We start from the raw sequence: 25643 nt of genomic DNA on the forward strand, positions 1-25643 counted from the left end.
CAAAGACTTCTCATGTCCCCTCCTGGCTCTACTTAGCTCTCTTTTTAGGTCCTTCCTAGCTAACTTGTAACTCTCGAGCGCCCTAACTGAACCTTCATGTCTCATCTTTACATAAGCCTCCTTCTTCCTCTTGACAAGTGTTTTGACTGCTTTAGTAAACCACGGTTCCCTTGCTCGACCACTTCCTCCCTGCCTGACAGGTACATACTTATCAAGGACACGCAGTAGCTGTTCCTTGAACAAGCTCCACATTTCCATTGTGCCCAACCCCTGCAGTTTTCCTCTCCATCCGATGCATCCTAAGTCTTGCCTCATCGCATCATAATCGTCTTTTCCCCAGATATAACTCTTGCCGTGCGGTATATACCTATCCCTTTCCATCACTAAAGTAAACGTAATCAAATTGTGGTCACTATCACCAAAGTGCTCACCTACCTCCAAATCTAACACCTGTCCTGGTTCATTACCCAGTACCAAATCCAATATGGCCTCGCCTCTCGTTGGCCTATCTACATACTGTGTCAGGAAACCCTCCTGCACACATTGGACAAAAACGGACCCATCTAAAGTACTCGAACTATAGCGCTCCAGTCAATATTTGGAAAGTTAAAGTCCCCCAAAACAACTACCCTGTTGCTTTCGCTCCTATCCAGAATCATCTTTGCAATCCTTTCCTCTACATCTCTGTAACTTTTCGGAGGCCTATAGAAAACCCCTAACAGGGTGACCTCTCCTTTCCTGTTTCTAACCTCAGCCCATACTACCTCAGTAGACGAGTCCTCATCAAACATCCTTTCTGCCACCGTAATACTGTCCTTGACTAACAATCCCACCCTTCCCCCTCTTTTACCACCTTCCCTGAGCTTACTGAAATATCTAAACCCCGGCACCTGCAACAACCATTCCTGTCCCTGCTCTATCCATATCTCCGAAATGGCCACAACATCGAAGTCCCAGGTACCAACCCATGCAGCAATTTCACCCACCTTATTCCGGATGCTCCTGGCATTGAAGAAGACACACTTTATGCCACCTTCCTGCCTGCCGGTACACTCCTGCAACTTTGAAACCTTACTCATGACCTCACTACTCTCAACCTCCTATATACTGGAGCTACAATTCAGGTTCCCAAGCCCCTGCTGAACGAGTTTAAACCCTCCCGAAGAGCATTAGCAAATTTCGCCCCCAGGATATTGGTACCCCTCTGGTCCAGGTGTAGACCATCCCGTTTGTAGAGGTCCCACCAACCCAGAATGAGCCCCAATTATCCAGAAATCTGAAACCCTCCCTCCTGCACCATCCCTGTAGCCACGTGTTCAACTCCTCTCTCTCCCTATTCCTCGTCTCGCTATCACGTGGCACGGGTAACAACCCAGAGATAATAACTCTGTTTGTCCTAGATCTAAGTTTCCACCCTACTTCCCTGAATTCCTGCCTTACATCCCTATCCCTTTTCCTACCTATGTCGTTGGTACCTATGTGGACCAGGACTTGGGGCTGCTCCCCCTCCCCCTTAAGATCCCGAAAACACGATCCGAGACATCACGCACCCTGGCACCTGGGAGGCAACACACCAACCGCGAGTCTCTCTCGTTCCCACAGAATCTCCTATCTATCCCCCTAACTATGGAGTCTCCAATGACTAATGCTCTACTCCTCTTCCCCCTTCTCTTCTGAGCAACAGGGACAGACTCTGTGCCAGAGACCTGTACCCCATGGCTTACCCCTGGTAAGTTCCCTCCCCCCCCCCCCCCCCTCCCCCCCAACAGTATCCAAAGCGGTATACTTGTTACTAAGGGGAACGACCACAGGGGATCCCTGTACTGACTGCTTCCTCCCAGCCCCTCTTACCGTCACCCATCAATCTTTATTCTTCGGAGTAACTACATCCCTGAAGCTTCTATCTATGACCACCTCTGCCTCCCGAATGATCCGAAGTTCCTCCAGCTCCAGTTCCCTCATGCGGTTTCTGAGGAGCTGGAGATGGGTGCACTTCCCACAGATGAAATCAGCAGGGACACTGACGGCGTCCCTTATCTCAAACATTCTGCAGGAGGAACATTGCACTACCTTCACTGCCATCCCCTCGAGATAAAGAAAGAAAAAGAAAGAAAGAGCTTACCTGTTATTCACTCCCCTTCTCAGCAAGCACTCACTCAGCAACCTCTGCACCCCGCACGATAGCACCTGAGGGAAAATAAAATAAAAACTACTTACCAGTCACCAGCCAATCCCCTACCTGCAGGCTCTGACTTCATGGTTCAACTTCTTTCTACTTCTACCTGCCCTCGAGCCTCCCTCTTGATCTTTACAGCAGTTTTTTTTTGGGGGGGGGGTTAGAGGAGGAGATACGGAGGGAAACACTGAAGAAGTGTTTCAGGTTTAAGTGTCACTTGACAACAGCTCCTCCACAAACCACCCTCAAGTTAGGGTAAGCACAACAGACGTATGCAAATTGCCCCCACAACAGCCAATCAGCAGCTCCACTCTGCTGCCCTCTGCTGGATGCTTGACTTCACTTGAACAGCTAGGGTCTCTTGCTCAGGTACACCTTCAAGTTAGGATGAGCACAACAGACGTATTCAAATTGCCCCCGCAACTGCCAATCAGCAGCTCCGCTCTACCGCCCTCTGCTGGATGCTTGTCTTCACTTGAGGGTCTCTTGCTCAGGTACACCTTCAAGTTAGGGTGAACACAACAGATGTATGCAAATTGCCCCCCCCAACAGCCAATCAGCAGCTCCGCTCTACTGCCCTCTGCTGGATGCTTGTCTTCACTTGAGTGTCTCTTGCTCAGGTGCATCTTCAAGTTAGGGTGAGCACAACAGACGTATGCAAATTGCCCCCGCAACAGTCAATCAGCAGCTCCGCTCTACTGCCCTCTGCTGGGTCAATTAACCCTTCAATTGCCAGCAGCTCCAGAGAATTGACCATCTCCCTGTGCTGGCTGATTTCAGTACGATGCAAAATGAACACTAATTTAACATTAAGAACTGCTGAACTATCAAGAGCTTCGTCAGTATCCAAATTAATGCCATAAAACGAAACCTTTTCCCACATAATACAATATTTCAATCACACTTGCTTTCTCACTGTCAATCCCATTTCCCAATCACTGTACTATCTTAATGCAAAACCTTAATTTTGTCTGTTTGCTCTTTAAACCATGATCTACTGAAGTTTCAACCATTCTCTGCAGCAAAGTTAGCTTTACTACCTTTTATTTACCAGCCCCAACCTCCGCCTCCCCACCCCCAAACACTAACAACCTCTCTTTTTTAAAAAAAACTGATTCCCTTGCTTGAATTCCACTATTAAAGCTGTCTGTTTATGCAAGTTGAAACCAGGATTTGGAAGATTGTGTGCAGATTGTACATGTAGTCATCTAGAAGGGGTTGTGCCACCTGAGTGTAACCAGCAGAGGACCTCAATCTCTGACGAGTGGCACAGTGGTTAGCACTGCTGCTTCAGTGCCAGGGATCCAGGTTCAAATCCGGCCTTGGGTAACTAACTGTGTGGAGTTTGCCTGTTCTCCCCATGTCTCCGTGGGTTTCCTCCAAGTGCAGTCCAAAGATGTGCAGGTTAGGTGGATTGGCTATGCTTTTTTTTTTACTTGCTGCTTAGTGTCCAGAGATGTGCAGGTTAGGTGGATTAGGCATGCTAAAATTGTCCCTTGGAGTCCAGGGATTATAGGTTAGGTGGGGCTACGGGGATAGGGAATGTGAGTGAGCCTAGGTAGGGTGCTGTTTCAGAGGGTTGGTGCTGACCCCACAGGCCAAATGGCCTCCTTGAACATTAGGGATTCTACAGTATATATACAATAGTTCTGTATAGTCCACCTGTAGGAAGATTTTCTAAAATTAATTTATGGGATATGGGTGTCACTGTTTAAGCCAGCATTTATTGCCCATCCCTAGTTGCCCTTAAGAAGGTTGTGGTGAAGTTTGTTAGGCATGACCTAAGCATGCCTGCCAGGTACAATTGAGGTTCAGGAAGAAAGAGTGCACAATCCATTCTTATTTAGCTGCTGTTAATTTGTTATTTCTGCACATACTACACACTCGGATCATTCTTTTACAGGTTTCATTCTGATCGATCAGGTTACACCTACAGCTGTAATTCCCCTTTGCTTCCCAGGTTAACATACAGCTGTGACTAATAAAATTCTAATAAGAACAAATCAGAGCAGAAGTAGGTCATTTGTCCCATTGAGCCTGCCTTACCTTTAAATAAGATCATGGCTGGTCTGCTTGTTGTCCTAACTCCACATTCCTGCCTGTCCATCATAACCCTTGAATCCCTGGAGTTCAAAAATCTGTTTAACTCTGTCTTAAATATGTTCAATGACCGAGCTTCCACTGCTTACTAGGAAAGAGAATTCCAAACACAAATGATCCTCGGGAAAGAGATTTTAAACTGTACTCCCTAGATTTAGGTTCCAACACGAGATGATGCATCCTCTCTGCAGTTACTCCATCAAACACCCTCAGAATTTTTGTTTCAACCTGCTTCCTCAGCTCAAGATAGATGTAACTGGGATTCCCCTCTGCTTTCCCATGTCATACATACAGCTGGGACACCCCTCTGCATTTCCAAGTTGACATACAGCTATGACTCCCTTTTTCACAGCCCTGACCGATCTTGCATTATAGTACAGCTGTATGCCCGGTCCCTAATCCCGGTTTATTGTATAGCATTGTCATAGAATAGCTATAGCACAGAAGGCGATCATTTAACCCATGTGTCCATCCCTGTTCTCTGTAAGAGCAACTCAGCTAATCCTACTCCCCTGCTTTGTTCTTGTAGCGCTCCAGGTTGTTTCTGTTCTGATAATTATCCAATTCCCTTTTGAAAACCATAATTGAATCTGCCTCCACCACACTGTCAGACAGTGTATTCCAGACCTTAACCATTTGCGGTGTTTTAAACTTTTCCTCTGGTTCTTTTGCCAACTACCTTAAATTGGTGTTCTCTGGTTCTTGACCCTTCTGTCAATGGGCACAGTTTTTCCCCTATCTACGGATCCCTCACTATTTCAATACCTCTATCGGATTTTGCCTCAGTCCTCTCTAAAGAGAACTATCCCAGCTTCTCCAATCTATTCATGTAACTGAAGTCTTTCATCTCCAGAACCATTCTCATAGATCTTTTCTGCACCCTGGCCAAAGCCTTCACATCCTTCCTAAAGCGTGGTGACCTGAATGGGACACAGTATTTCAGTTGAAGTCAAACCGTATGTCATAAAGGTTCGCCATAACTTCCTTGCATTTGTTATCTATGCATATGATTCTGTTGCATTTTCAGCAGAACTGACCTCTCTGTTTCAGTGTACCTGTGGATGTCAATAGTTGTGAATCTTGTTTTCTCTTTACTGATTCCCATTTCTGTTCCTGTTTCAGGAGTACATGGTCTTCAGACAGCATACTTACATGAGATTGGATGGTTCCTCAAAAATATCTGAGAGACGAGACATGGTGGCAGACTTCCAGAGCAGGTATATGATCTGTCTGCAAGAAGTCTGCATCTGCTTCACAAGACTATCGCAACAGATTTTATTCCTTCCTTATTTGTTTAACCTTCACATAGAGATATATTTTCATGATTTTCCATTAAGATTCTTGTAAGGGCCACGATCCCACAAATTGTCCTCGGCATTCACCTGATTGGACATTAGATCTTACTATTCTTCAAACCAAAAAAGGGTTAGGATGCTATTTGTTGTATTTTGTTTCGGAAAGTTTTTCACCCTCTGCTATACAAGTTGAGGTCTGTTTCAGCAGTTCAAGATTCTTTTTAAATATATATTTATTAAAAGATTTTCATACTAATCAAACAGAAATGTATAATAGAAGAGAAAAAAGCAAAACCACACACAACACCTACTTAACTTTAACACTAAAACGAATGCAAATCCTCTAACAGCTGACGGTGACTAACTCCTTATAAAAGGAAATGAACGGTTGCCATGTTCAGTAGATCCTCTCCACCGACCCTCTGATGTTATACTTAAACTTCTCCAAATTCAGAAGTGGCCTGAGGTCACCCAGCCAAGCCGAGGCACTAAATGGAGTAGGAGACCTCCACCCAATCAGAATTTGACTCCGAGCTATCAACGAGGCAACGGCCTTTACCCCAGACTGAAGAACCTGCAAACCTGACACCCCAAATATAGCCACCAACAGACATGGATCCAAATCTACATGGATTATCTCCAACATGGTATTAAAGAAAGAAGCCCATCAACTGGGACGGGACCAGAACACATGTGTTTGGTCAGCAGGCCCACAAGAACAATGTTCACACTTATCCTCAACTCCAGGGGAAAAAACACTCATCCTAGCCCTGGGACAAGTGAGTCCTATACAAAACCTTGAATTGAGGGATTTGGGGAGAAAAATGGGGTGACACTGAAAAAGAAATAAAAATCTCGCGAGCACGTTAATTTTAATAGTCTGAACCCTACCCGCCAAGGATAAGGGGAGGTTGTTCCACCTCTGAAAGTCTGTTTTAAAACTGCTAACCAGACTATTGTAGTTTAATTTATGAAGTGAGGTTCAGTTGGCTGGTTTAGCTCAGTGGACTAGACAGCTGGTTTGTGATGCAAAACAAGGCCAGCAGCACGGGTTCAATTCCCGTACCAGCTTACCCAAACAGGCGCCGGAATGTGGCGACGAGGGTCTTTTCACAGTAACTTTATACTTGTGACAATAAACGGTTATTATTATTAGTTGTGGGCCACCCGCACCTCCAGATAACTAAAGCTCGTCTTGGCAAGGCGAAAAGTTAATGTCCCCAGTTGGACTACCCTCCCAGAGGGTTTGACCAAGAAAGCCCTGCCTCGTGGCCCTGTTCAATGGAAAATAACCAGAATTCAGGACATTCACACAAACACTTGCAGTGGGGGCCTTGTAAAATAGATGCATCCAAAAAGTAAACTTGTGGCCAAATTCAAACCAAGAATCTCCAATAAATACTCCTACTGTATTCTATAAAATGCCTTTTCAGCATGCAGCGAAACAATCACCTCTGGTTCGGGCAACGAGGTGGGGAAAGGGCAACATTTAATAGGCAGAGTATATTGGCCGACAATTGTCCACCGTTCATGAAGCCCATCTGATCCTCCAAGATTATATTTGGGAGGCAAGATTCCAGCCGAAGCAGCAGCACCTTGGCAAGTAGCTTGATGTCCACGTTCAAAAGTGTAATAGAATGATACGAACCACACCCTGTCAGGTCTTTGTCCTTCTGAAGAATCAAAGAGATAGAGGCCTATGTGAGGGTAGAGGCTAACGATCCCCGGGATAAGGAGTCATTAAAATGTCCAGAATTGACGAGGGAGGGACTTGGCCAAGGGACAGAGAGGAGGTTGGGAGGGGGAGGCTGCCTGGGGGCGGGCCGGTGGAGGCACGGAGAATGGGCTGGAGGCGGGCCCAAAAAAGGGGGTGGCTGATCGGCGAAGGGTGGGGGGCAATGATTTCCCCCCCCCCCCCAACTAGGCTGATCACCTGGAATGGTCAAGGGTTAAATGGGCCGGTCAAGAGGGCACGTTTGTTCGCGCATCTTAGGGGACTGAAGGTGGACGTGGTAATGTTGCAGGAGACTCACCTTAGAGCAAATGACCAGATTAGATTGAGGAAAGGCTGGGTCGGTCAGGTCTATCACTTGGGACTGGATTCAAAGACTAGAGGGGTCGCGACTTCCTGGTGCGGCGATGACCAGCTAAGTCGCACGTTTCGGCACCTCCCATTTCAACGGACTTTTGGGCTCTTATCGGGAGCCCCACCGGAAATTTTCAAAGGCTAAACCCAGTGTGAGGCGACATAGGAAGGAGTCCTCCCGGGTGTGGATGGAAAGAAGGGATAGTAGTGGCCAGATTGTGGAGGATCCTCTGGAGCAGTGGCAGAGAAGGAAAGGGAGAAGCAAGATGGTGGCTGAGGGAGCCCAGTTGGTATGGGGCCTGGAACAGCAGGAGTTCCTCCGGCGATGTGTGGAGGAGCTCAAGAAGGAGGTGCTGGCGCCGATGCTGCAGGCGATTGAGGGGCTGAAGGAGACGCAAAAGACCCAAGAGATGGAGCTCCGTGGAGTGAAGGCAAAGGCTGCCGAAAATGAAGACGAGATACAGGGCTTGGTGGTGAAGACGGAGACGCACGAGGCACTACACAAGAGGTGTATGGAGAGATTGAAAGCCCTGGAAAATAGCTCGAGGAGGACGAACTTAAGGATTTTGGGTCTTCCCGAAGGGGCAGAGGGAGCGGACGTTGGGGCGTACGTGAGCGTGATGCTCCATACCTTAATGGGAGCTGAGGCCCCGACGGCCCCCCTGGAAGTGGAGGGAGCGTACCGGGTCCTCGTGAGAAGACCAAAGGCAGGGGAAATACCGCGAGCAATAGTGGTGAGATTCCACCGCTACAAGGACAGGGAGATGGTCCTGAGATGGGCTAAGACGACACGGAGCAGCAGGTGGGAGAACGCGGTGATCCGCGTGTATCAGGATTGGAGTGCGGAGGTGGCGAGAAGGAGGGCGAGTTTCAATCGGGCCAGGGCGGTGCTCCACAGGAAGAAAGTGAAATTCGGAATGTTGCAGCCGGCAAGACTGTGGGTTACACACCAGGGCAAACACCACTACTTCGAGACGGCAGAGGAGGCGTGGACATTCATTCAAGAGGAGAAGTTGGACTAGATTTGGGAAAGGATGTTTGGAATGAAGTAGCGAGGTGGTGGCAAGAAATTGTAAATCAGATGGGGGAATTTTTTCCCCTCGAAGGGGGGGGACAGGAAGAAATGTGGGCGCCGGTGGGGAAGGGGATGGGGAAGGAGAGAGGGAGCTGCGCCATTAGGGGCGGGGCCGAGAGAGAAGCGCGGGCTCTGTTCCCGCACTATGGAAACTGTGGCGGGAAAAGGGGGCGTAGGAACGAGGGAGCCTCACACGCAGGGAGGCTTAGGATAAACGGGGGAAGCCGAGGTCAGCCAGAGTTTCCTGACTCCGGGAAGCAATATGGGGGGTGCAATCAAGCTAGAGCGGGATCTAGCGGGGGGGGGGGGGGGGGGGGGGGGGGGATTAACTGGGTTGCTGCTGCTGCTAAGGGGAAGGGGGAGCTGTTACGAGATGGGATGGTCGGGACGGGAGGGTGCCGTCTGGGGGACAAGCGGTTGCGTGGGAACCGGGTGAGGAACTGGTTTAAAAAAGGGGATGGCTAGTCGACGAGGGCGGGGTGTAAAGAGCCCCCCAACCCGGTTGATCACGTGAAACGTGAGAGGGTTGAATGGGCCGATTAAGAGGGCAAGGGTATTTGCGCACCTAAAGAAGCTAAAGGCAGACGTGGTTATGCTTCAGGAGACGCACCTGAAACTGGCGGATCAGGTAAGATTAAGAAAAGGATGGGTGGGACAGGTATTCCACTCGGGCTTGGATGCGAAAAATAGAGGGGTGGCAATACTGCTGGGGAAAAGGGTATCGTTTGAGGCGAAGACCATAGTGGCGGACAGTGGGGGTAGGTACGTGATGGTGAGTGGCAGATTGCAAGGTGAAGCGGTGGTGCTGGTGAACGTATATGCCCCGAACTGGGATGATGCGAACTTTATGAAGCGTATGTTGGGGCGCATCCTGGAGATGGGAAAGTTGGTAATGCGGGGGCGGGGGGGGGGGGACTTCAACGCGGTACTGGACCCAGGGCTGGACCGGTCCAGATCTAGGACCGGGAGGAGGCCGGCAGCGGCCAAGGTGCTTAAGGGCTTTATGGAGCAGATGGGAGGAGTGGATCCCTGGAGATTTACTAGACCGAGGAGTAAAGAGTTTTCCTCCTTCTCCCACGTCCATAGAGTGTACTCCCGGATAGATTTCTTTGTCCTGGGAAGGGCGCTGATCCCAAAGGTGGCAGGAGCGGAGTACTTGGCTATAGCCATTTCAGTTCATGCCCCACATTGGGTAGATCTGGAACTAGGTGAGGAAAAGGAGCAACGCCCACTTTGGAGATTGGACATGGGACTGTTGGCGGACGAGGGGGTATGTGGAGGGTGAGGGGATGTATTGAAAGATACCTAGAGGTCAATGATGACACAGAGGTCCAGGTGGGAGTAGTCTGGGAGGCGCTGAAAGCGGTGGTGAGAGGGGAGCTGATCTCCATAAGGGCCCACAAGGGGAAACAAGAGGGTAAAGAAAGGGAGAGACTGATTGGGGAGATTTTGAGGGTGGATAGGCAATATGCGGAGGCTCCGGACGAAGGGCTATACAGGGAAAGACGGAGACTACACACGGACTTTGCCTTGTTGACCACGGGTAAGGCGGAGACGCAGTGGAGGAAGGCACAGGAAATACAGTATGAATACGGAGAGAAGGCGAGCCGACTGCTGGCCCAACAACTTAGGAAGAGGGGGGCGGCGAGAGAGATCGGAGGAGTTAGAGACGAGGAGGGAAGGATGGAACAGAGAGCGGAGAGGGTGAACGGGGTATTTAAGGTATTCTACGACAGGCTGTATAAGGCCCAACCCCCGGAAGGGAAAGAGGGAATGATGCATTTCCTAGACCAGTTGGAGTTCCCGAAGGTTGAGGAGCAGGAGAGGACAGGACTGGGAGCGCAGATTGAGGTAGAGGAGGTGGTAAAAGGAATCGGGAACATGCAGGCAGGGAAGGCCCCGGGACCAGATGGGTTCCCGGTGGAATTTTAATGGAAATATGTGGACCTGCTGGCCCCACTCCTGACGAGAACCTTCAATGAGGCTAAGGACAGGGGGACACTACCCCCGATGATGTCGGAGGCGACGATATCGCTGATCCTGAAAAGAGACAAAGACCCGCTGCAGTGCGGGTCATACAGGCCCATCTCTCTCCTGAACGTAGATGCCAAGTTATTGGCCAAAGTGATGGCGACAAGGATAGAGGACTGTGTCCCTGGGGTGGTGCACGGTGACCAAACAGGATTTGTTAAAGGGAGGCAATTGAATACCAATATACGGAGGTTGTTAGGGGTGATGATGATGCCCCCACAGGAGGGGGAGGCGGAGATAGTGGTGGCTATGGATGCAGAGAAGGCATTTGATAGAGTGGAGTGGGACTATCTGTGGGAGGTACTGAAGAGATTTGGATTTGGAGAGGGGTTCATTAGATGGGTTCGGCTCCTATACGGGGCCCCGGTGGCAAGTGTGATTATGAACAGGCAACGATCCGACTACATCCGACTATGTAGGGGCACAAGACAGGGGTGCCCCCTGTCCCCGTTACTGTTTGCGTTGGCAATTGAGCCATTGGCCATAGCGCTGAGGGGCTCCAGGAAGTGGAGAGGGGTACTTAGAGGAGGAGAAGAACATTGGGTGTCATTATACGCGGATGATCTGCTGTTATATGTCGCGGACCCAGTGGAGGGGATGCCTGAGATAATGCAGACACTCAGGGAGTTTGGAGAGTTTTCGGGATACAAACTGAATATGGGGAAGAGTGAACTGTTTGTGATGCACCCCGGGGAACAGGGCAGGGGAATAGACGAGCTGCCGCTGAGGAGGGTAACAAGAGATTTCCGGTATTTAGGGATCCAGGTGGCCAGGGACTGGGGAACCTTGCATAAGCTTAACTTGACGCGACTGGTAGTGCAGATGGAGGAGGACTTTAAGAGGTGGAATATGGTGCCCCTGTCATTGGCGGGCAGGGTGCAGGTTAAAATGGTGGTCCTCCCGAGGTTTCTTTTTGTGTTTCAGTGCCTCTCCATACTGATTATAAAGACCTTTTTTAAGAAGGTGGACAGGAGCATCATGAGCTTTGTGTGGGCCGGAAAGACCCCAAGGGTAAAGAAGGGGTTCCTGCAGCGCAGTAGAGATAGAGGGGGATTGGCACTGCCGAGTCTGAGTGATTATTATTGGGCCGCTAACGTGTCTGTGATATGTAAGTGGATGAGGGAAGAAGAAGGAGCGGCGTGGAAAAGGCTGGAGATGGCGTCCTGTAGGGGAACTAGCTTAAAAGCACTGGCAACGGCGCCGCTGCCGTTCTCCCCGAAAAGGTACACCACAAACCCAGTGGTGGTGGCGACTCTGAAGATTTTGGGGCAGTGGAGACGACATAGGGGAGTGACGGGGGCCTCAGTGTGGTCCCTGATAAGGAACAACCACAGGTTTGTCCCGGGAAGGATAGACTGGGGATTTCAATCTTGGCAGCGAGCAGGAATTGCAAAACTGAAGGACTTGTTCTTGGACGGGACGTTCGCGAGTCTGGGAGCACGAACAGAAAAATACGGGTTGCCACCTGGGAATGCATTTCGTTATATGCAAGTGAGGGCATTTGTGAGGCAACAGATAAGGGGATTTCTGCAGCTCCCAGCGCAAGGGATCCAGGACAGAGTGATTTCGGGGGCATGGCGGGGTGACGGTAAGGTGTCCGATATATACAGGAAAATGAGAGACGAGGGGGAGACGATGATAGAGGAACTGAAAGGAAAATGGGAGGAGGAGCTGGGGGAAGAGATTGAGGAGGGGCTATGGGCAGATTCCCTAAGTAGGGTAAATTCCTCGTCCTCATGTGCCAGGCTCAGCCTGATCCAATTCAAGGTACTACACAGGGCGCATATGACGGGAGCAAGATTGAGCAGGTTTTTTGGGGTGGAGGATAAGTGCAGGAGGTGCGCGGGAAGCCCTGCGAACCACACCCACATGTTTTGTCATGTCCGGTATTGCACGGGTTCTGGGTGGGTGTGGCAAAAGTGATTTCAAAGGTGGTGGGGGTCCGGGTCGAACCAAGCTGGGGGTTGGCTATATTCGGGGTCGCAGATGAGCCGGCAATGCAGGAGGCGAGAGAGGCCTATGTTTTGGCCTTTGCGTCCCTAGTAGCCCGGCGAAGGATTCTACTTATGTGGAAGGAAGCTAAACCCCCGGGCGTGGAGGCCTGGATAAACGACATGGCAGGGTTTATAAAATTGGAGTGGATAAAGTACGCTCTAAGAGGTTCGGCTCAGGGGTTCACCAGGCGGTGGCAACCATTCCTCGACTATCTCGCAGAACAATAAGGGAAAATAGGAAAGACAACAGCAGCAACCCATGGGGGGGGGGGGTGCATTCGGGTCTTTGGGGGGTTTTTGTGTGTTGTTACATTATTGTTGTTCATATTTATCTTCTCAATGTTACTATTTCTTTTTGTTTTTTATTTGTGTTGGCACTTGCCGTCAGTTAATATATTATTTTAAAAACGATCAATGTATATACTGTTACAAAGTTGTAAAAATGGAAAATTCTTGGTTGATCGAAAAACTTTAATAAAATATATATTTTTTTTAAAAGACTAGAGGGGTCGCGATCCTGATCAATAAGCAGGTGGTGTTTGAGGCGGGTAGAATAGTTTCGGATTTGGGAGGTCGGTACATTATGGTCATTGGGAAACTGGAGCGGTGCAGATGGTATTAGTAAATGTGTATGCACCAAATTGGGATGATGTGGAGTTTATAAAGAGGATGATGGGGAAGATACCGGACCTGGACTCGCACAGGTTGGTCATGGGGAGGGGACTTTAACACAGTTATTGACCCTGGCTTGGACCGGTCAAGCTCGAAAACAGGCAGGGTGCCAGCAATGGCTAAGGAACTAAAAGGGTTCATGGAGCTGATGGGGGGGGGTGGATCCATGGAGATTTGGGCAGCCGAGGGTGAAGGAGTTCTCCTTCTACTCACACATGCATAAAGTGTACTCCCGGATCGATTTCTTCATTTTGAGCAGGGCCTTACTGGCAGGGGTGGTGGACATGGGGTACTCGGCGATCACAATCTCGGACCATGCTCTGCACTGGGTTGACCTGCAGGTTAGTAAAGAAGTAACCAGCGCCCACCCTGGAGATTAGATGTGGGACTTTTGGCCGACGAAGGTGTGTGCGAGCGGCTGAGGAAATGTATTCAGAACTACCTCCAGGTCAACGACACGGGGGAAATTTCAGCAGCCATGGTCTGGGAAGCACTGAAGGCGGTGGTCAGAGGGGAGCTGATTTCGATACGGGCCCATAGGGAGAAGGTGGACAGGGCAGAGACGGACCGACTGGTTAAGGAGATACTACAGATCAATAGGAGGTATGCGGAGACCCCTAGGCAGGGCTTTTAAGGAAACGGCGGAGGCTACAGGCGGAGTTCGGCTTGTTAACCACAGAGAGGGCGGTGGAGCAGCTGAGAAAGGCGAGGGGGGGCGATGTATGAGTATGGAGAGAATGCTTGCACAGTAGCTTAGAAAGAGGGAGGCAGCCAGGGAGATAGGGAAAGTAAATGACAGAGATGGGAACCTGGTTGGAGATTCAGCAGGGATGAATAAGGCGTTTAGGGATTTCATACGTCGGAACCCACTATGGGGCCGGAGGGGAATAGGCATTTCTTGGGGGGGCAGATTTTCCCAAAGGTGGACAGGGAGCTGGTAGAAGGGCTGGGGGCCCCGATCAGGTTGTAAGAGTTAGTGGAGGGTCTGAAGGCCATGCAGTCGGGTAAAGCCCCGGGGCCGGATGGGTACCCAGTGGAGTTTTATAAATGTTCTCTGGGATATTGGGGCCGGTGTTGATGAGGATGTTCAATGAGGCAAGGGAAAGAAGGGTGCTGCCATCGACGATGTCACAGGCCACGATTTCGCTGATTCTGAAGCGGGACAAGAACCAGGAGCTGTGTGGGTCCTACAGGCCGATATCCCTGTTGAATGTGGACGCCAAATTGCTGGCCAAAATCTTGTCCTCCAGGATTGAGGATTGTGCTCTGGACGTTATTGGGGAGGACCAGACTGGGTTTGTTAAGGGTAGGCTGTTGGTGGCCAATGTAAGAAGGTTGTTAAATGTGATCATGATGCCCCCGGAAGGTATCTCCCCACTGTTGTTCGCGCTAGTTATAGAGCCGTTGGCAATTGCTCTGAGAGCCTCAAGGGGCTGGAAGGGGCTGGTCCGGGGGGGTGGAGCTCAAGAGTCTTGCTCTATGCAGGCAACCTGCTTCTGTATGTATCGGACCCATTAGAGGGGATGGAAGAAATCATGAGGATTCTCGGGGAATTTGGCCGGTTTTCAGGGTATGAGCTAAATATGGAGAAAAGTGAGATGTTTGCGGTCCAGGCGAGGGGACAGGAGAGGCGATTGGGGGAGCTGCCGTTTAGATTAGTAGGGGGAAGCTTTAGGTACCTAGGCATTCAAGTGGCGCGGGAATGGGACCGGCTACATAAATTATATCTGGCCCGGCTAGTAGACCAAATGAAGGACGATTTTCGGAGATGGGACGTGCACCCGTTGTTATTAGCTGGGAGGGAGCAGACGGTGAAGATGACGGTCCTCCCGAGATTCCTGCTTGTGTTCCATTGTCTCTCCATCTTTATTCAACGGTCCTTTTTAAAATGGGTCAACAAAGTGATCTCTGGCTTTGTATGGGCAGGGGAGACCCCGCGAGTAAGGAAGGTAATGCTTGAGTGCGTCAGGGAGAGGGCGGGCTGGCGCTGCCAAATTTTAGTAACTGTTACTGGGTGGCGAATATAGCCATGATCAGGAAGTGGGTGGTGGGGGACAGGTCGGCATGGGAGCGTATGGAGGCGGCTTCATGCAAGGGCAGTCTGGGGGCGTTGGTAACTGCGCCTCTGCCGTTCCCGCCGGCACGGTACTCCACCAGCCCCGTGGTGGTGGCGGCCCTGAGAGTCTGGGGGCAATGGAGGAAATATGTGGGAGCAGAGGGAGCATTGGTCTGGTCCCCAATCTGTAATAATCACCGGTTTGCCCCGGGAAGTGTGGATGGGGGGTTCCGGATGTGGCGGAGAGCAGGGATTGAGAGGCTGGGGGATATGTTTATAGAGGGGAGCTTTCTGAGTATGAAGGCGCTGGAGGAGATTTTTGGGTTGGCGAAGGGAAACAAATTCAGCTATCTGCAGGTGCGGGACTGCCTACGTAAATAGGTGCCAACCTTCCCGCTCCTACCACTAAGGGGGATTCAAGACAGGGTAGTTTCCAGAGGGTGGGTAGGAGAAGGGAGCGTCTCAGACATTTACAAGGAACTCATGGGGTCAGAGGAGACGCAGACCGAGGAGCTGAAGTGCAAGTGGGAGGAGGAGCTGGGAGGAGAGATAGAGGATGGTCTATGGGCGGACACGTTGAGTAGAGTCAACGCGTCCGCAACATGTGCCAGGCTCAATCTGATACAATTTAAGGTCGTTCACCGGGCTCACATGACAGTGGCCTGGATGAGCAGATTCTTTGGGGTGGAAGATAGGTGTACAAAATGTGCGGGAGGACCAGCGAACCATATCCACATGTTCTGGGCATGTCCGAAGCTTAGGGGATTTTGGCAGGGGTTTGCAGATGTCATGTCCACGGTGTTAAAAACAAGGGTGGCGTTGAGGCCAGAGGTGGTGATTTTCGGGGTGTCGGAAGACCTGGGAATCCAAGAGGAGAAAGAGGCAGACGTTCTGGCCTTTGCTCTCTGGTAACCCGGAGACTGATACTATTAGCTTGGAGGGACTCAAAGCCCCCGAAGTCGGAGACCTGGCTATCGGACGTGGCTAGCTTTCAATGTTTGGAGAAAATCAAGTTCGCCTTGAGAGGGTCACTGTTAGGGTTCGCCCGGAGGTGGCAACCGTTTGTCAACTTCTTCGCGGAAAATTAATCGTCAGCAGAAGGGGGAGGTTAGTTGAGCTTAGAGTAGGGGGTTAATAAAGTGGGACCTGTAAGGGAGGGAGATGGCTTGTGCACTATATATGTATATATTTTTTTGATCTTACTAAAGTTTTATTTAGATTCCTTATTACATCTCAAATTTATAAATTCCATATCTCAGTAATCTGCTTTTTTTGGCTTTATACTCTTGGGTACAATTTTTTTTTTTTTTGAATATTTTATTGAAAATTTTTGGTCAACCATCACAGTACATTGTGTATCCTTCACACAATAATATAACAGTACGAAGTCTTACAACACCAGGTTAAAGTCCAACAGGTTTGTTTCGATGTCACTAGCTTTCGGAGCGCTGCTCCTTCCTCAGGTGAATGAAGAGGTCTGTTCCAGAAACACATATATAGACAAATTCAAAGATGCCAAACAATGCAAGGAATGCGAGCATTAGCAGGTGATTAAATCTTTACAGATCCAGAGATGGGGTAACCCCAGGTTAAAGAGGTGTGAATTGTCTCAAGCCAGGACAGTTGGTAGGATTTCGCAGGCCAGATGGTGGGGGATGAATGTAATGTGACATGAATCCCAGGTCCCGGTTGAGGCCGCACTCATGTGTGCGGAACTTGGCTATAAGTTTCTGCTCGGCGATTCTGCGTTGTCGCGGGTCCTGAAGGCCGCCTTGGAGAACGCTTACCCGGAGATCAGAGGCTGAATGCCCTTGACTGCTGAAATGTTCCCCGACTGGAAGGGAACATTCCTGCCTGGTGATTGTTGCGCGATGTCCGTTCATTCGTTGTCGCAGCGTCTGTATGGTCTCACCAATGTACCACGCTTCGGGACATCCTTTCCTGCAGCGTATGAGGTAGACAACGTTGGCCGAGTCGCACGAGTATGTACCGCGTACCTGGTGGGTGGTGTTCTCACGTGTAATAGTGGTATCCATGTCGATGATCTGGCACGTCTTGCAGAGATTGCCAGACAGGGTTGTGTGGTGTCGTGGTCACTGTTCTGAAAACTGGGTAGTTTGCTGCACACAATGGTTCGTTTGAGGTTGCGCGGTTGTTTGAAGGCAAGTAGTGGGGGTGTGGGGATGACCTTGGCAAGATGTTCATCGTCATCAATGACGTGTTGAAGGCTGTGAAGAAGATGACGTAGTTTCTCCGCTCCGGGGAAGTACTGGACGACGAAGGGTATTCTGTCGGTTGTGTCCCGTGTTTGTCTTCTGAGGAGGTCGGTCCGGTTTTTCGCTGTGGCGCGTTGGAACTGTCGATCGATGAGTCGAGTGCCATATCCCGTTCGTACGAGGGCATCTTTCAACGTCTGTAGATGTCTGTTACGCTCCTCCTCGTCTGAGCAGATCCTGTGTATACGGAGCGCTTGTCCATAGGGGATGGCTTCTTTAATGTGTTTAGGGTGGAAGCTGGAGAAGTGGAGCATCATGAGGTTATCCGTGGGTTTGCGGTAAAGCGAAGTGCTGAGGTGACCGTCCTTGATGGAGACGAGTGTGTCCAAGAATGCAACTGATTTTGGAGAGTAGTCCATGGTGAGTCTGATGGTTGGATGGAACTTATTAATGTCATCGTGTAGTCGTTTCAGTGATTCTTCGCCGTGGGTCCAAAGGAAAAAACTGTCATCGATGTATCTGGTGTATAACATCGGTTGAAGGTCCTGTGCGGTGAGTAGGTCCTGTTCAAACTTGTGCATGAAGATGTTGGCGTATTGGGGTGCGAATTTGGTCCCCATGGCTGTTCCGTGCGTCTGGATGAAGAACTTGTTGTCGAAGGTGAAGACGTTGTGATCCAGAATGAAGCGGATGAGTTGCAGAATTGCGTCTGGAGATTGGCAGTTGTCGGTGTTGAGTACTGAGGCTGTTGCAGCAATGCCGTCGTCATGGGGGATGCTGGTGTAGAGTGCCGAGACGTCCATTGTGACGAGGAATGTTCCTGGTTCAACTGGTCCATGGGTGCTGAGTTTCTGTAGGAAGTCCGTCATGTCGCGACAGAAGCTGGGTGTACCTTGTACGATGGGTTTCAAGATGCCCTCGATGTAGCCAGAGAGGTTCTCACACAGGGTCCCATTGCCTGAAACGATAGGGCGGCCTGGTGTGTTGGCCTTATGTATTTTTGGGAGGCAGTAGAGATCTCCAATGCGGGGAGTACGTGGGATGAGAGCACGTAGGGTGCTCTGAAGATCTGGATCCAAGGTCTTGATCAGTCTGTTAAGTTGGCGGATGTGTTCCTTGGTCGGATCTGCGGGTAACTGTCTGTAGTGTTCTTGGTTGTTCAGTTGTCGGTATACTTCTTTGCAGTAGTCCGTTCTGTTCAGTACGACAGTGGCCCCCCCTTTGTCTGCTGGTTTGATGACGATGCTGTGGTTGGTCTTGAGAGCGCGGATGGCATTGCGTTGTGCTTGGGTGACGTTCGGGGTTGTCTTGTGAATGCGACTGATGAATCTGGCATTGACGCGACTCCTGACGGCTTGAGCATACATGTCGAGTCTAAGGCAGCGGCCTTCCGGAGGGGTCCAATTCGACTCTTTCCTCTTTGGTTGCCGCACCGCAGATCTCTCGGTCTGCTGTTCCGGTTCATTGGTAGTCTGCTTGGGTTCGCTGTTGGCCTCTTGGGGTCTGTGGAAGAATTCCCGGAGCCTCATTCGCCTGATGAATTCCTCCGTGTCTGCCGCGAGACTGATGGGGTCCATTTTGGTGGTGGTGCAGAAATTAAGCCCTCTGCTGAGGACTTCGATTTCGTCTGGTTGAAGGGTGTAGTCTGACAAGTTGACAATAGATTTCCCTGTATTGTTTTCTACTGTGACACCGGGGGTGGCTTGGTTGCTGCCGGTGGTGATGCCAAGTTTCTCAAGCTTTCTGTTCTTGGTATGCATATAGGTGGCATAGTATTGTTGTCTCATCTGTTTGGCGGTGTTCCGCAGCTGGTCTGCTGCATCCTGAGCGCAAGTTGAGAATATGGCCTCTATCTTGGTTTCCAGGTTGCGTCGTCTGCTGTAGAGCTGGCGGACGAGGTGGTTGAGGAGTGTGAGAGAGGTGCGACGGCAGAGTCTCTCAGCGAAGTCTGTGTTGTAGCTCGACTTGAGTGGGTTTGTGATCTGTAGCCCTTTCGGGATCTTGTCTGCTTTCTTGCATCTTTGTAGAAACTTAATGTCAGTGTCTATATGCGCGATCTTCCTGGAGATCCTCTCCACTTTGAGCCGGCAGTTTGCGGTGACGATGGTAGCCATGATGTGGAGATGCCGGCGTTGGACTGGGGTGAGCACAGTACGAAGTCTTACAACACCAGGTTAAAGTCCATCAGGTTTGTTTCGATGTCACTAGCTTTCGGAGCGCTGCTCCTTCCTCAGGTGAATGAAGAGGTCTGTTCCAGAAACACATATATAGACAAATTCAAAGATGCCAAACAATGCTAGGAATGTGAGCATTAGCAGGTGATTAAATCTTTACAGATCCAGAGATGGGTTTTCAGATCCAGTTTTCAGAACAGTGACCACGACACCACACAACCCTGTCATGGCAATCTCTGCAAGACGTGCCAGATCATCGACATGGATACCACTATTACACGTGAGAACACCACCCACCAGGTACGCGGTACATACTCGTGCGACTCGGCCAACGTTGCCTACCTCATACGCTGCAGGAAAGGATGTCCCGAAGCGTGGTACATTGGTGAGACCATACAGACGCTGCGACAACGAATGAACGGACATCGCGCAACAATCACCAGGCAGGAATGTTCCCTTCCAGTCGGGGAACATTTCAGCAGTCAAGGGCATTCAGCCTCTGATCTCCGGGTAAGCGTTCTCCAAGGCGGCCTTCAGGACCCGCGACAACGCAGAATCGCCGAGCAGAAACTTATAGCCAAGTTCCGCACACATGAGTGTGGCCTCAACCGGGACCTGGGATTCATGTCACATTACATTCATCCCCCACCATCTGGCCTGCGAAATCCTACCAACTGTCCTGGCTTGAGACAATTCACACCTCTTTAACCTGGGGTTACCCCATCTCTGGATCTGTAAAGATTTAATCACCTGCTAATGCTCGCATTCCTAGCATTGTTTGGCATCTTTGAATTTGTCTCTATATGTGTTTCTGGAACAGACCTCTTCATTCACCTGAGGAAGGAGCAGCGCTCCGAAAGCTAGTGACATCGAAACAAACCTGTTGGACTTTAACCTGGTGTTGTAAGACTTCATACTGTGCTCACCCCAGTCCAACGCCGGCATCTCCACACAATAATATAACAGTATAAATAACCATGACCTGTTTTATAAACAAAGAATAAATAATATATAACGAAAACTGAAACTAAATGGCAACTGCCTTGTCTCAGATAAACACTCTCCAAAAATATGATTTAACAGTCCAATATACAATTATTTATAGCAACGACCTATACATATTAAACATATATATTAACAACCCTGAGAGTCCTTTTGGTTCCTCTTCCACCCCCCCCCCCCCCGGGCTGCTGCTGCTACCTCCTTCTTTTCCATTCCCTCTATCTTTCTGTGAGGTATTCGACGAACGGTTGCCACCGCCTGGTGAACCCTTGAGCCAATCCCCTTAGGACGAACTTAATCCGTTCCAGCTTCATAAACCCTGCCATGTCATTTATCCTGGTCTCCACCCCCGGGGGCTTGGCTTCCTTCCACATCAACAGTATCCTGCGCCGGGCTACTAGGGACGCAAAGGCCAAAACATCGGCCTCTCTCGCCTCCTGTACTCCCGGCCAACCCCCAGCTTGGTTCGACCTGGACCCCCACTACTTTCGAAAGCACCTTTGTCACCCCCATCCAGAACCCCTGTAGTGCCGGACATGACCAGAACATGTGGGTGTGATTCGCTGGGCTTCTCGAGCATCTCGCACACCTATCCTCTACCCCAAAAAATTTACTGAGCCGTGCTCCAGTCATATGCGCCCTGTGTAACACCTTAAATTGAATCAGGCTTAGCCTGGCATACGAGGACGATGAGTTTACCCTACTTAGGGCATCCACCCACAGCCCCTCCTCAATCTCCTCCCCCAGCTCTTCTTCCCATTTCCCTTTCAGCTCTTCTACCATAATCTCCCCCTCGTCCCTCATTTCCCTATATATATCTGACACCTTACCGTCCCCCACCAAAGTCTTTGAGATCACTCTGTCCTGCACCTCATGCGTCGGGAGCTGCGGGAATTCCCTCACCTGTTGCCTCGCAAAAGCCCTCAGTTGCATATACCGGAATGCATTCCCTTGGGGCAACCCATATTTCTCGGTCAGCGCTCCCAGACTTGCGAACTTCCCATCCACAAACAGATCTTTCAGTTGCGTTACTCCTGCTCTTTGCCATATTCCAAATCCCCCATCCATTCTCCCCGGGGCAAATCTATGGTTATTTCTTATCGGGGACCCCACCAAGGCTCCCGTCTTTCCCCTATGCCGTCTCCACTGTCCCCAAATTTTCAAAGTCGCCACCACCACCGGGCTTGTGGTGTATTTCTTCGGTGAGAACGGCAATGGGGCCGTCACCATAGCTTGTAGGCTAGTCCCCCTACAGGACGCCCCCTCCAATCTCTTCCACGCCGCTCCCTCCTCTTCTCCCATCCACTTACTCACCATTGAGATATTGGCGGCCCAGTAGTACTCACTTAGGCTCGGTAATGCCAGCCCCCCGCTATCCCTACTACGTTGTAAGAATCCCTTCCTCACTCTCGGGGTCTTCCCGGCCCACACAAAACTCATGATACTCTTTTCGATCCTTTTGAAAAAAGCCTTCGTGATCACCACCGGGAGGCACTGAAACACAAAGAGGAATCTCGGGAGGACTACCATTTTAACCGCCTGCACCCTCCCTGCCAGTGACAGGGATACCATGTCCCATCTCTTGAAGTCCTCCTCCATTTGTTCCACCAATCGCGTTAAATTTAACCTATGCAATGTACCCCAATTCTTGGCTATCTGGATCCCCAAGTAACAAAAGTCCCTTGTTACCTTCCTCAGCGGTAAGTCCTCTATTTCTCTGCTCCGCTCCCCTGGATGCACCACAAACAACTCACTTTTTCCCATGTTCAGTTTATATCCTGAGAATTCTCCACACTCCCGAAGTGTCCGCATTATCTCTGGCATCCCCTCCGCCGGGTCCGCTACATATAACAACAAATCATCCGCATATAGAGATACCCGGTGTGCTTCTTCTCCTCTAAGTACTCCCCTCCACTTCTTGGAACCCCTCAATGCTATTGCCAGGGGCTCAATCGCCAGTGCAAACAATAGTGGGGACAGAGGGCATCCCTGCCTTGTCCCTCTATGGAGCCGAAAGTATGCAGATCCCCGTCCATTCGTGACCACACTCGCCACTGGGACCCTATACAACAGCTGCACCCATCCAACATACTCATCTCCAAAACCAAATCTCCTCAGCACCTCCCACAGATAAGCCCACTCCACTCTATCAAATGCTTTCTCGGCATCCATCGCCACCACTATCTCCGCTTCCCCCTCTGGTGGGGGCATCATCATTACCCCTAGCAGCCTCCGTATATTCGTATTCAGCTGTCTCCCCTTCACAAACCCAGTTTGGTCCTCATGGACCACCCTCGGGACACAATCCTCTATCCTCATTGCCATTACCTTGGCCAGAATCTTAGCGTCTACATTTAGGAGGGAAATAGGTCTATAGGACCCGCATTGCAGCGGGTCCTTTTCCTTCTTTAGGAGAAGCGATATCGTTGCCTCTGACATAGTCGGGGGCAGCTGTCCCCTTTCCTTTGCCTCATTAAAGGTCCTCATCAATAGCGGGGCGAGCAAGTCCACATATTTCCTGTAAAATTCAACTGGGAATCCATCCGGTCCCGGAGCCTTCCCCGCCTGCATGCTCCTAATTCCTTTCACTACTTCCTCTATCTCAATCTGTGCTCCCAGTCCCACCCTTTCCTGCTCCTCCACCTTGGGAAATTCCAGCCGGTCCAGAAAGCCCATCATTCTCTCCTTCCCATCCGGGGGTTGAGCTTCGTATAATTTTTTATAAAATGCCTTGAACACTCCATTCACTCTCTCAGCTCCCCGCTCCATCTCTCCTTCCTCATCCCTCACTCCCCCTATTTCCCTCGCTGCTCCCCTTTTCCTCAATTGGTTGGCCAGCAACCTGCTCGCCTTCTCCCCATATTCGTACTGTACACCCTGTGCCTTCCTCCACTGTGCCTCTGCAGTACCCGTTGTCAGCAAGTCAAATTCTACGTGTAGCCTTTGCCTTTCCCTGTACAGTCCCTCCTCCGGTGCCTCCGCATATTGCCTGTCCACCCTCAGAAGTTCTTGCAGCAACCGCTCCCGTTCCCTACTCTCCTGCTTTCCTTTATGTGCCCTTATTGATATCAGCTCCCCTCTAACCACTGCCTTCAGCGCCTCCCAGACCACTCCCACCTGGACCTCCCCATTATCATTGAGTTCCAAGTACTTTTCAATGCACCCCCTCACCCTTAGACACCCCCCCTCATCTGCCATTAGTCCCATGTCCATTCTCCAGGGTGGGCGCCCTTCTGTTTCCTCCCCTATCTCCAAGTCCACCCAATGTGGAGCGTGATCAGAAATGGCTATAGCCGTATACTCCGTTCCCCTCACCTTCGGGATCAACGCCCTTCCCAAAACAAAAAAGTCTATTCGCGAATAGACTTTGTGGACATAGGAGAAAAACGAAATCTCCCCCCATTACCAACTTTCCCACCTCTAGGTCCGGGATGCGTCCTAGCATACGCCTCATAAAATTGGCATCATCCCAGTTCGGGGCATATACGTTTACCAAAACCACCGTCTCCCCCTGTAGTTTGCCACTCACCATCACGTATCTGCCCCCGCTATCCGCCACTATAGTCTTTGCCTCAAACATTACCCGCTTCCCCACTAATATAGCCACCCCCCTGTTTTTCGCATCTAGCCCCGAATGGAACACCTGCCCCACCCAACCTTTGCGTAGTCTCACCTGGTCTATCAGTTTCAAGTGCGTTTCCTGTAACATAACCACGTCTGCCTTAAGTTTCTTAAGGTGTGCGAGTACCCGTGCCCTCTTTATCGGCCCATTCAGCCCTCTCACGTTCCACGTGATCAGCCGGGTTGGGGGCTTTTTACCCCCCCCCCCCCCCCTTGTCGATTAGCCATCCCCTTTTTCCAGCTCCTCACCCGGTTCCCACGCAGCTGTGTCCCCCCCAGGCGGTGCCCCCCCGCCCATCCCACCCCATGCCAGCTCCCCCCTCTCCCCAGCAGCAGAAGCCCAATAATTCCCCCCTCCCACCCCCCCCCCCCCCCCCCCCCCCCCCACCAGATCCCCCACTAGCGTAGTTATACCCCCCATGTTGCTCCCAGAAGTCAGCAAACTCTGGCCGACCTCGGCTTCCCCCCGTGACCTCGGCTCGCACCTGCTTCCCAATTCCCGCCATGATTATCATAGCGCGGGAACCGAGCCCGCGCTTCCCCCTTGGCCCCGCCCCCGATGGCCAACGCCTCATCTCCTCCACCTCCTTTCCACCCCCCACCACCTCCTGTGGAAGAAAGAAAAGTTACCACATCGCAGGACTAATAACATAAAACTCCTCTTTCCCCCCTTTTTACCCCCCTCTTCGCCCCCCATACTCGCCCCACCACTTTGTTTCAAACGTTCTTTTTTTAATAACCCGCTCATTCCAATTTTTCTTCCACGATAAAAGTCCACGCTTCATCCGCCGTCTCAAAGTAGTGGTGCCTCCCTTGATATGTGACCCACAGTCTTGCCGGTTGCAGCATTCCGAATTTTATCTTCTTTTTGTGAAGCACCGCCTTGGCCCGATTAAAGCTCGCCCTCCTTCTCGCCACCTCCGCACTCCAGTCTTGGTATACGCGGATCACCGCGTTCTCCCACTTACTGCTCCGAGTTTTCTTTGCCCATCTAAGGACCATCTCTCTATCCTTAAAACGGAGGAATCTCACCACTATGGCTCGAGGAATTTCTCCTGCTCTCGGTCCTCGCGCCATCACTCGGTATGTTCCCTCCACCTCCAGCGGACCCGCAGGGGCCTCCGCTCCCATTAACGAGTGCAGCA

The 25643-nt window shown here is 50.7% G+C and overlaps 1 protein-coding gene across 5 annotated transcripts in view; it reads left to right on the forward strand.

Moving 5' to 3' along the window:
- ino80 (INO80 complex ATPase subunit) overlaps positions 1-25643 on the forward strand; it is a 415492-nt gene that overhangs the window by 352521 nt on the left and 37328 nt on the right. For all 5 annotated transcript variants that reach the window (XM_072486849.1, XM_072486876.1, XM_072486859.1 and 2 more), the window contains exon 28: positions 5399-5493. In XM_072486849.1, coding sequence (XP_072342950.1) covers positions 5399-5493 — 95 coding nt within the window. The remainder of the gene's footprint in view (positions 1-5398; positions 5494-25643) is intronic.

This window comes from Scyliorhinus torazame, chromosome 2 (genome assembly GCF_047496885.1).
Source record: "Scyliorhinus torazame isolate Kashiwa2021f chromosome 2, sScyTor2.1, whole genome shotgun sequence".
Lineage (NCBI taxonomy): Eukaryota > Metazoa > Chordata > Chondrichthyes > Carcharhiniformes > Scyliorhinidae > Scyliorhinus > Scyliorhinus torazame.